The sequence below is a fragment of the Bison bison genome, unplaced genomic scaffold (assembly GCF_000754665.1).
Source record: "Bison bison bison isolate TAMUID 2011002044 unplaced genomic scaffold, Bison_UMD1.0 scf7180017864182, whole genome shotgun sequence".
NCBI classification, from domain to species: Eukaryota; Metazoa; Chordata; class Mammalia; order Artiodactyla; family Bovidae; genus Bison; species Bison bison.
The window spans coordinates 1815862-1828397 of NW_011494754.1; the positions used below are offsets into that span (position 1 = coordinate 1815862).

General features: G+C 44.7%; 1 protein-coding gene across 2 annotated transcripts in view; it reads right to left on the reverse strand.

Moving 5' to 3' along the window:
- Positions 1-893: 893 nt before the first annotated feature.
- The window catches only part of NRSN1 (neurensin 1), a 20477-nt gene continuing 8834 nt past the window's right edge, over positions 894-12536 (reverse strand). For both annotated transcript variants that reach the window (XM_010843514.1, XM_010843515.1), the window contains exon 4: positions 894-2545. In XM_010843514.1, coding sequence (XP_010841816.1) covers positions 2147-2545 — 399 coding nt within the window. In that variant the 3' untranslated portion in view covers positions 894-2146. The remainder of the gene's footprint in view (positions 2546-12536) is intronic.

Consider the following 12536-nt stretch of genomic DNA (forward strand, 5'->3'; position numbering starts at 1 on the left):
TCCGTTTAACAGGTGGCATGTAAAGCCAAATCCGGCCTCTCTACCCTGACACCAAATTAAATCTCGGAGACAGAGTTTTGGGTGAAGTAGAAAAGATACAGCTTTATTGCTTTGCCAGGCAAAAGAGACCACAGCAGGTTAAAGCCCTCAAAACTGTATATCCCACCTTGGCATGCAGGGTGGGGGTGTAGTGAGAAGTTTTATGGTAAGGGTTCAAAGAGGGTGTGATCAGCTCGTGGACATTCTTCTAATGGGTCAGAGATGAGGGAGGAACCGTCAAAAAAACCAGTAGTGCAGCTTTGGGGGCAGGGTCCTGGTTCCTCCTCAGTGAGTGAACGTCACTCAAGTCGCGTCTGACTCTTGGATACGCATAACAACACCTATGAGTTGTTCTGCAGATACTGAAACCTCCACCAGTTGGGAGAATTTAGTGGTGTATTGCCCACAAGCACTAGAGACCAGACTGGAACCAGAAGTATGTATTTTTCATTCTGGAGGCTCTTAAAAGTCAAGTCTCATTCTTGAAGATCCCTTGCTACACATCATAGAAGTCAACATGGAAAACCTCACAGTGTAACCTTGAACAGGTGCCTGGGAGCTTGAATGAGGCTTCTGAGAACACAAGTAAAATGGCATTGCCACAGGCAGCGAAGAACCCAAGTAAACTAGAACAGTTTCTCCCAAACACGGCCAACGATCCTTGTGAAGGATGCTGATCTGCCGCATGTTTGATGCTGGATGATGCAAAAGAAACCATGTGCACAAGAGCACTAATTGCTTCGTTTATTCTTCCACTTCCCCAGGGGACCTGCAGAGCTCACTCAGCCTCAGAATGGAAAATCACACGTTGGAGAGAAAACAGCCACACCGAAGGAATGACAAGGCAATTCGGGTTCTGCTCGTTCACATGTTTTATTTATCCAGTGAAGGAAGGAAAAAACAAAAAGACAGAATTCGAAGGTGGCACAGGTTCTGAGAGGGTCTCAAGCTCACGTGTTCTGTTTTCCTCAGTCTAATTTAAATCCACAGACTAAACAGAAGTGCAAAGGGATGAGATGAACACTTTACAGGAGAAGAAAGTGCCTTTTTCGAGAAAGAAAACCCTCTTAAGGTTTATATCTACTCAGGGGGTTTCTTAGTAGAGGATGGCTTACTTTTGTCTCTATAAAAATATGACAGCATTGTATAAACTGCTGGGGCTGGATATTTAGGAGTAGGTGGCATGAGGATCCTGACTTGGCAAGTTTCTGGGAGTCCAGATCTGAAAGAATCCCACTGTGGCAAGACCACAGGAGCGCTGTAAACATCCTTGGTCATGGACACACAATGACACACGGCAAAACGAGACATCACAGACCAGGACCCCCATTCTACAGACGGGGAAACTGAGGCCTGGGAGGTTAGGTGCTTTCCCCAAGACCATGCAGCTAGTGAGTAACAGGAACTCAAATTTCTTGACTTTTACTTCAGTGCTTTTGGTCACTGCATAGATTCTCCTAATAGTAATTTCTTTCCCAAGACTCTAAAGTTGGCAATTTGAGCTCTTTAAGTGGAAAAAACTGGAGAAAACAAAACAAAGAAAGAAAGGTTTGTGGAGAATTCTGAAAAGTTTGTTTCTGATCTTAAGGACTCATATTACGTTAGAGCTAAAAGACCGAGGTTGGGGTCAAAATCAGGGAATTTGATTTTTCTATGAACACACACGACAATATCTTACATGTAGTGAGACCAGGAATAGAAGGCAGCACCACACAGGAAAGGTTAGAAAATTAGAAAAAACAACACAAGAAAGTAAAATGGACCACGTTAGCCATTGGTAGGCTGGTCTGAACTGTTGAGTGCTTTCCAAGAACACGGAAAATGTCACAAAGTCACACTGTATGAGAGAGGAGGTCCAGAGAGCTCCTGGTGGGCACCCAGCCGCACCTCTTTAGGCAGCTGGGTGCATGTGCCCACGCCGACCCACTGCGTCAAGCGTCCCCAGGGCCACTGAATGGAATGAGCCTAAGCTCAGTCACCACTCTGCCCACTGCCCAGCACAGCTCTGGGGCAGATCAATGCCAAAGCCTTGTCGTCTCCCAAACTGGCCTGTTCCCTTGCAACACTGGGTGTGAATTAGAGAGGGGAGGGTTGGGTGGAAAAGATTTCAGGTTGCCGCTAAGGGCTGGACATTGTGAACCCTGGACAAAGTGACTGGTATCTTTGTTTCTCCCGGGCCCGGAGCTCTTGTAATGGGCTGAGTGTGGGCCTTGATGTCTGCGATTCGCTCTTTAAACCTTTGCTGAAGGAATTTCTCTTCTTTGGAGTAGCTTTTTGCAGACACCGACATTAGCAGGCACCCTGCCATGGACGTGCCCCCGATGCAGAAGAGGACGGCGCCCACCAGCTTGCACATGTCAAGGGCTCCGTTAAACTGGACCGCGTGCGTGTCCACCACCACGAAATTGGCCTCGCCAAAGGCTTCGATTTTGGGGGGCACAAGAAAGCCCACTGCCAGGACAGTCAATCCGAGAATCACGAAGACTGTGCCCGAGATGAGTCCGACCTAGAGAAAGACACAAACAAGATAGAGTGAATGTGGTACTTCAGCTCCCTAGGGTAGGGCAGGTCTTGTTTAAAAGGAGAGATTTTTCCCAGTTGGAAGCCTATATAATTTTCTTTTTAAAAAAGAAGGTGAAAGGAGGACTTTTCTGATTTTGATACCAGCCAGGTGCTGCATCACTGACTTGATTTTTCCTTCGAGTTTTCTGTTTGTCTGATGCTCTGCAATTGGCAAAGTCCCTTTGGCTTATGTTGTCTCATTTGGTCTTGAGCAAGAGAAAAACAGCCCCATACCTAAGAGCTGGCATCACTCTATCCGCCAGAAGCTGGCCTGGGACCCCCATGGGTGCCATGTTGTTCTGTTGGCACAATCAACCTCACAGAACCTCAACCTCAGACAAGCTCATTCTGTACTCATGACGAAGTGAGACAAACCAAAACCACTTCATAATTTTGTCTAAGCACAGACAAAAACAAGGTCATTTACAAATCAGAAAATACTATGTTCTTCCCACCCTGCATAATATAAATGACTGTTGATTCTTTACCAATTACAGTTTTATTTAGTCTCACTCTAGTCTGCCATGGAGAAGGAAATGGCAACCCACTCCAGTATTCTTGCCTGGAGAATCCCAGGGACAGAGGAGCCTGGTGGGCTGCTGTCTATGGGGTCGCACAGAGTTGGACACGACTGAAGCAACTTAGCAGCAGTCTGCCCTTGGGATAGATAAGATTTATTATCTTATACCTAATCATAGAATTGTCCCTGATAATCCAAAGTAAACTCTGGCTCCTGTAGACTCTTCAGTCCCCCACGCCTACCCCACCCTCCTCAAATCACCCAACCAAAGCCCATACCCTATAATCCTTTCTCACATTCTCTTATTGAAATGCCCTTTGGTGTCATTTTCTCTCACTGTGATGAGCAATACACTCAACTTGTTCAACACAGAAGTGTGTTCCTGGTGATTTTGGCTGGAGGCCATTGACAGTGTGGAACAACTCTCCCTTTCTCCAAGTTGGTGGAGAAAGAACCATGATTACCAGTTAAAAGCAAGGGAATGTAGCCTCATGGAGGGTAGGTCACTGCCCCAAGGAGGGACAGGGAGGACAGGTAGTAAGTAGCACAGGATGGGCTAGAAGCCACAGGTCAGACCCCTAGGCCGGTGTTCTTTCTTCTCTAATATGTAGCTGTTTGGACTTTACTTGTGCAGAGGTTGAGAAACATAAAGAGCAGCAGATGGAGATGAAACTGCATTAGCTCAAGTTCCAATAAAATGTAACCCACTGAAGATGGAGAGTGATATACCATTTGGTGGTTTAAGCTCAGAGGTTTGGAATGAACAGACTCAGGCTTGGATTCCAGCACTGCCAACTAGTACTTGAATCATAGAAGGAAAGCTACTTAAACACTCTCATTAACTTTCCCATTTATAAAATGATAAATGATAATAGTACCTACCTCATAAAGTTGTGAGGACTAAAGGAGACCATATATGAAAGCTTTCAGCCCTGGGCCTGGCTAAGTCACGCATTGCAATAAGTAGCTATTACTACTATTATTTGGAAATGTGCCTCTTGTAAAATTATGCTACATTGGCAAGAGCATTGCAACAATCTGTCAGTACTTGGGATAAAGAACAGCTAATATAGCTTATTTTTTAAACACATTTTTCATTTCCTCCTGTTCCTAATTGCTTTTAGTTAGAATAACAAGGTTGGAGAAATAACCAAATGCATAACACCATTTAATCTTGAACATCTAAAGTATATTTATCTAACTTACTTATTGTAATTCAAGGAAATACACCTTATTAGATACTTCTTTAGTAGAAAGTTGGGATAACAGAAGGAAAACATTTGCAAATCCATCACTCTAACAAAGAGGGGAGGAGAGCTAATGTTAGTGAGTACTGATCATGACCCAGGCACTGTGATTTTCACTTAATCCTCACTAGCGTCTCATGAGATGTAGATATTTTTATCCCTATTTCACCTATGAGAAACTGAGGTTTATAGGGTTGAAGAAACATAGTTCAAGGTCCCCTGATTAAGCAGGTGGTGTGACGACTCTGCCAGCTCTGTGTGACTTCCAAGCCCCAGTTCCCACCTTCATTCTTCCATGAGACTTCACCAAATTGATATTTTGTACATTGCCTTTACTATTTTTTAAAAAATTACAATAGAGTTTGTCACCATATATAAACAAATTTCCATTATGTAATGTTGTAAAGAAACTGAAAAAGAAGAGTCAGTCGTCTGAAAAAAAGTATTCTACATAAGATAAAGTATTGCAGGAAAAAATTGGGTTGTAAAATATCATATTTTGGATGGCTTTCTACATTTTTCCAAGAATGGTGGCAAATCAATTCACCTTCAAAGACTAACCATTATTTATAATGTTTAAAAAATGACTCATGTTGGAAAATTCGGAATGCCCAAACTAAATTAACTTAAATATCCATGGTGACATGCTTCGTATGTCACTAAATTACCTCCCTCCTCAAGAACTGGCACTAATTCTCCAAAATTGAGGGCAGCAAAAACGTATCCATCTTCGTTTCTAAGGTTCTTAAGAGCAAGGGAGGCCAGGGTGCTCTGTCTTCTATTTCTGTCCTGTCTCTCTGTAGCAGTCAGTCTAGTCTTGCGCCCAATAAATATTCCTGACGGACTAACTTAAACCACCAGACTGCTGAACTTGGAGCCAGGTGATTGATTCTCAGAGAAGTTTGCTCCTCAACTGAGCAGTGTTTTATAGATTAAAATCCACTCTTGGAATATCAGTCAGAAGCTAAAAGGCAAACGATGCCTTGCAGATGGCAGAACTGCTCTCTTCAAGAACTGGAAAGTGGCTGGCCTCCCTGAGTCTTGCCCCTGTCCCTGTTATATCAGAGGATTGGAGAGAGAGGCTTGCCATCTGTGGAGGGGAGCATGACGTAATGAATAGTACGTAATCCCCAGGATTCTGAGGGTGCCACCCGTGCAAGTCTAATGAGGATCTCCAAAAGAGGTGCCCAGAGAGTGACTCCAAACCTGTTCAAACACATCAGGAAGAGCTTGGGGTGGTAGGCATGAAGGAGAAACACTGAGAATACTTCACAGAGAGTGTCATGGTGGTGAGGAGGGATACTGAGATATATCAGTGTAATCCTGGTGCCATCTAAGCGTACTGAATGGAATAAGAACTTTGGAGTGAGGCCATACAGTATCAAAAAATTTGTCTCTGGACATGGCTCTGACTTGAAGTAGTTCTAGGTCTAAGAGAAAAGAGGTTCTATTAAATAAAGTTTAAGAAAGGCAACACAGGCTTTTCTCTTAAAGGTTCTAAGAGAGTAAACAGTGGAAATAGTGTCAGACTTTAGTTTTTGGGGCTCCAAAATCACTGAAGATGGTGGCTGCAGCCATGAAATTAAAAGACGCTTGCTCCTTGGAAGAAAAGTTATGACCAACCTAGATGGCATATTGAAAAGCAGAGACATTACTTTGCCAACAAAAGTCCGTCTAGTCAAGGCTATGGTTTTTCCAGTGGTCATGTATGGATGTGAGAGTTGGACTGTGAAGAAAGCTGAGCGCTGAAGAATTGATGATTTTGAACTGTGGTGTTGGAGAAGACTCTTGAGAGTCCCTTGGACTGCAAGGAGATCCAACCAGTCCATTCTAAAGGAGATCAGCCCTGGATGTTCTTTGGAAGGAATGATGCTAAAGCTGAAACTCCAGTACTTTGGCCACCTCATGCGAAGAGTTGACTCACTGGAAAAGACTCTGATGCTGGGAGGGATTGGGGGCAGGAGGAGAAGGGGACAGCAGAGGATGAGATGGCTGGATGGCATCACTGACTTGATGGACGTGAGTTTGAGTGAACTCCGGGAGATGGTGATGGACAGGGAGGCCTGGCATGCTGCGATTCATGGGGTAGCAAAGAGTCGGACACGACTGAGCGACTGAACTGAACTGAAGACAGTAAACCAGTTCTGTTTGGGGTCATGCAAAAGTCTTGCAGGGCTGCTGGGAGAGGGGCTGCCCAGAGTAGCTGGGTGCTGTGGGATGGTTAAATCAACACCCCTAGTGAGAGAGAAGGGCCTCTCCAGGTGATGACACGCTGACTGTAGAGACAGCAGCAAGGGCAGTTTTCCCTGGAGAAGGAAACGGCAACCCATCCAGTATTCTAGCCTGGGAAATCCCATGCACAGAGGAGCCTGGCGGGCTATAGTCTATGAGGTCACAAAGAGTCGGACTTGACTGAGCGACTATACACAAGGGCAGTTTTTGTGCTGTGACTTCTGATGACTCTGTTGACTCTGGGGCGGAGCAGTGAAAACCCAGTATCTGCTGCTGGAAAGGAGGACTGGACAGGGAAGAGAGCTCGGATTCCAGAAATTCTGCTGCTGGGGGCCATGAGCCAGAAACTGCTGTTATTTTGACTAACGTCCCCTTCGTTGTTCCGTCTGCGAGCTGATGAGATCTGAAAATGCAGTTTACTCCAAGAAGCAGAGCTGGCAGCAGGAGCAAGGCAGCTGTTCTGGCAGAGAGGAGGCAGTCATGACTGTTGGAAGCCAGAACCAGCATGGCAGGGAAGAGCAGCGTGTGGGGGGAAATTGCTGGATGGAGCTAAATGTGAAAGGAGCCATCTGGATTTGAGGTAAAATCCAGAAGAAGCATAGCAAGAGTGGAGACGGGCCTTCCTTCATCCTCCTCTGCTCTGAGGGCTGCGGCTGACCTCTCCTTAGCAGCACCTGAGCTCAGAGTGGTGTCCCCTCCCAGACTGATGGCAGATTCTAACTCATCTGGCCTGACCCTCTTGTAGGGACACTGAGCTTTACAAAGCAATGACTGATGCCAGGCTGGGATCCAGATCCTTCCATGTAGGCCTCACCTGGTACAGTTTCCACAGCCCTCCTGGGCAGTGGGATCCCCCGCTAGTTCCTCTAGCTATGTCCCTCCAGCCAGTTAGCACATTTGATCACTTCCATCTTCAAAAGCTATTCCAGAACCCTGCATTCCCCTCTAGCTACTGCTTGAACTCATTCCTACCTTTGGCAGAAAAGCTTAGTCCTCTACCATTGCACTGAAACCGGTTTCTCTGAGGTCACCAATGACCTCCCAATCGTCAAATCCAATTTTTCTTCTCCATGTGTATATCCTGTAGTCATTGATTTTCAGCACTCAGGCTTTCTTAAGACCATCACCAGTGGTTTTCCCTGACACATTTCTCTCCTGCGTCCACATCTATATCTTTAACGACTCACTCTAACCTGCTTTGCCAGAAACTCCTAAATTATTGGTGTTCCCCAGGGTTCCAGCCCTGACTCACATTGCTTACTCAATATGTTCTCTCTAGGGTTTAATTTTGTGGCCACAGTTTCAATTCCCACCTATTTACCAATGGCTTCCAAATCTCCAACTCCAGTCTAGATTTCTCTCCTGGTCTGTAGCCCCATATTTATGATAGTCAATGGGAGGATTTACACAAAGATGTCCCAAAGGCTCTTCAAACCCCAAATATTCAAAATGATATTTTCTTCTTTTCTGCTTAATTTCTCTGCATTCCTGCCATCCATCCATTCACTGAGTCCTTCCTCATGCTGGTAGTCAATGGACAATTAAATCTTATTAATTCTACCTCATAAGATTCTCTTGAATCTTCTCTCTCCATCACCACAGCTGCCCTAATGGTAACAGAGCACTATTAACTCTCGCCCACGTCATTGCAACAGCATTCTGATCGTCCCCCTGGCTAGGCTCATCTTTCTTCATCCATTTTTCACATGCCATCTGAGAAAAATGCTTTTTAGAAAATAATACCACGTGTTTTTTCTTAAGGGGTTTCCTTATTCATTTTAAGCAAGACTTTGAAAAGAAATCCAAGATGTAGGTTTAAATTCTGATTTAGCTTATTCAGAATAAGGGGGGAAACTGGAGAGACTGGAACAGGAGGGAGGGGGTCTAGGGAGATGGTAGAGGTACCAGGATCATTTTCACTTTTACTAAGTCTTGGGAGGAAACAGTCTTGCCTTGTACCTGCCCATTGCTGTTGAACATCCTTTGAAAGTGAAGGGCTCAGTCGTGTCTGACTCTTCGCGACCTCATGGACTAGAGCCTACCACACTCCTCCTTCCATGGGATTTTCCAGGCAAGAGCACTGGAGTGGGTTGCCATTTCCTTCTCCAGAGGATCTTCCCAACCCAGGGATCGAACCCGGGTCTCCCGCATTGTAGGCAGACGCTTTACCATCTGAGCCACATCCTTTGGGAAATTTCTAATATCAGCTGAGAAGGAGGAGGATAATCCTAGGGTGAGGAAAGAATGATTGGGGTGAGAAGACTGCTTCCATTAGTTCACACCTGCTGTACTTTGGCTGTTTGCTGCACAGTGATAGTGGCAGCAATCTTAGTCAAGGTCAGGTGCAAGGATGAAAAAGAAAAATTCCACGCCAGCCTGTTAGGTTCTTGGCCAGAAGCAGTGGGTAGATGGGACCGTGTCACACAGGTTTTTGCAGACAGCAGCAGTTGCAGGCACTGGGGAGGTTAGCAGTGCCAGAGGCAGTCACGCAGGCATCTAGAATGTGAGGCACAGAGAATGTGTATAACACTGTGTGTGTGTGTGGTGTGGTGGTGGTGCCGTGAGGCTGTTTGTTCTGGTTGTGAGACAACCTTCCCAAGACAGTCTTGATTTATTACCTTAGCCTCTCACTGTACTCAATCAAGCTGGAAAGTTCTGGAGACATTTCTACTTCACAGCCTTTCAAAGTCTGTGATCCAGCTCTTGTTACAGTGGATTGTAACAATCTCCATACACAACCATCTTCCTTATTTGACTGTGAACTCTGTCAGGTCAAGGCTATACCTTATTCACAAGCAAAGAAGTGTCATGTTCACAACTGAACCCAGAGCCTTGTGCATGGTGGACATATAAGTATTTGTTTTTTTAAAAAAAGAACAGCATTGTGGGAACAAGGTTATGTTGATCCATGGATAGAGCAAAGTTTCTTAAGTGTTAGACTCTTTGGGATCCCATGGACTGTATGGACTGTAGCCTTCCAGGCTCCTCTGTCCATGGAATTCTCCAGGCAAGAATACTGGAATGGGTTGCCATTTCCTTCTCCAGGGGATCTTCCCGATCCAGGGACTGAACCCGCCTCTTCCTGCCTTGTGGGCAGATTCTTTACCATCCGAGCCACCAGAGAAGTCCCATAAAGTTTCTAGCTCAGGCGCAACTGATTCCACTCTCCATTCTCATTAAGCCCCCTCGCATTGCTGCCCACACTAAGGAGCTGGCTCAGCAGCAGAGCCCTGCTGAGGCTCTGTGAGTGTGGCCCCAGTGAGAGACTCCTGTGGCCTTAGCAACGCTATAGTGGAAGAGGGGTCAGGGGGAGCCCACATCTTGAACTACTTACAAGATGCAGTTTGAAATGAAAAAAAAAACAACAAAAACCATAAAAAAGAATCATAAAGGAAACATGCATAATCAGTGCCTTTCTCTGTGTTGATACAAAGTACTTCATACATTCACTGGTAAGAGTTCCCTTATATTCCCTAGGAGGCAACCCAGGAGTGGCTGGTGTATTCCCTTGGTAGAGATGAGGTCTCTAAGACACTCCATTCTTGGGTATTTCTGGTTGACTGTAAGCTTCTCAAAGCCCCACCTAGGGTTTTATGATTAGGATGTAAGTTTAGGATTTAGATTTTGCTGGCATATAACCTCTATGATGCCATGGATGTTTGCTCGGCTTTATTCTCTGAACTAGGTCCAGTACAACAGGGAACAAATACCTTTGGATCTTGTTTGTATAAAACAGAAGAGAGAAAATACTGAAATCTGAATTCTGGGGTTGGTAATTTCCTGAGAGTTCTTTATTGTAAATCCATACCCATATATTATTTGATGGATTTATAGCTTCACAAATCGTATAGCCACTAAGTGCTTTGGAACCACCAGCATTTGCAATATTCTGTATGTCAGAGGCATTTTAGGCTCTTGGCACAACAGACCTGTCAGGCAAATATTTGTTTTTTTGACACATAGAGAAGCAACCACCCACTTATCTGGGTAAATACAAGATGTGCCAAGCTTGGCTGTGTATTTCACTGGTCCAGGCCAGTACCAATTCCTCAGAGGTAACACTTGTACAGAATAAAAAGCCTGGCTTGACCAATTCTAATACAGGGAACCTGCCAGTAGTAAGATTTTGAATCAACAGAGGTCTTGGGTAAACCATAGTAACAACTATATTACCCAATATTTTACTTATTAACTAAGTTTCCAGTTTTATTTCTATTTCAGACCTCAGTGTTCCATATGACATCTGATAATAGGAGCTAATACATTAAATGCTTATTGAGTACCTCCCAGACATTGTACTAAGCTCTTTTCATATGTTATCTTGCTTAACTCTCACAAGTATGTGGTAGGTATTATATGTATCACTGTTAGAGGCTCATTAAGGTCAAGTTTCTCATGTTCGTGCTTAGCCGTGTCCAACTCTTTGTGATCCTATGGACTGTAGCCCGCCAGGCTCCTCTGTCTGTAGGATTTTCCAGGCAAGAATACCGGAGTGGGTTGCCTTTTCCTCCTCTAGGAGACATTCCTGACCCAGGGACAAAATGCACATCTCCTGCATTGGCAGGTGGATTCTTTACCACTGAATTACCTGATATAATAGTTATAGCTATTAAATGAAAAAGTTGAGATTTGAACCCATGTCAGCCGAGGAATGGATGTCTTTGAACTGTGGTGCTGGAGAAGACTCTTGAGAGTCCCTTGTACAGCAATAAGCTCAAACCAGTCAATCTTAAGGGAAATCAACCCTGAATACTCATTGGAAGGACTGAAGCTGAAGCTGAAACTCCAGTATTTTGGTCATTGATGTGAACAGCTGATTCACTGAAAAGTCCCTGATGCTGGGAAAGATTGAGGGCAGAAGGAGAAGAAGGCGTCAGAGAATGAGATGGCTGGATGGCATCACCTATACAATGAACATGAACTTGGGCGAACTTCAGGAGATGGTGAGGGACAGGGAGGCCTGGCGTGCTGCAGTCCACGGGGTCACAAAGAGTCAGACGTGACGGGGCGACTGAACAACAGCCGAGGACAGAGTCCATGCTTATAATCATTACTTTGTTAATTGCCTCTTGTTGAATTCTATTGCCAGTACATTGGAAGATTATGTCAGTATCAGTGTCTAAATTTCTGTGATATTTTGGGAGAAAGTTGGGGATGATTGGAAATCTCTAAAACGCAGAATTATAGACTGGAGGGAATCTGAGGCATCACCTAAAGCTGAACCTTCTCAGTAGCCCTTCCTGCATCCTTGTCCTTTTCCTGATTTATAAATGTTGGAACATCTAATGCCACCTTCTCTTTTATGTCTGTACTCTCTTCTTGGATGACCTTTTCTAGTCTGGTACCTTATATACATTCTATAGGTCAGTGACTCCCAATTCAGGAGCTGAAGACTGGTATATTTAAATGCTTCTGCAGATCCCCACTCGCATGATTAATAGGCACCTCCAATGTGGTGGTGGTGTTTAGTTGCTAAGTCGTATCTGACTTGCCAATGTAGCAACGCCAAAATCAAAGTCTTGACTCATCACCCATCCCACTGCTCTCCTGGTGTTCATCCCAGTGAGTTATAACATCATCCACCAAAGATCTCAGGCTGCAAGTCTTGGAGTCAGGCTTGACTCTTCTTTCTCTTATGTCTAATTCGCCAGTGTGTCTTAACAGCTGGCCTTCAAATTTCATGTTAAATCTGACTACATTTTACCATCTCCATTAACACCATTCCTAATCTAAGCCACTATTTTCTCTTGCCCCTGGGTACTTCAATAGACTCTTAAATAATTTAGCGAGATCAGCCCTGGGATTTCTTTGGAGGGAATGATGCTAAAGCTGAAACTCCAGTACTTTGGCCACCTCATGCGAAGAGTTGACTCATTGGAAAAGACTCTGATGCTGGGAGGGATTGGGGGCAGGAGGAGAAGGGGACGACAGAGGAT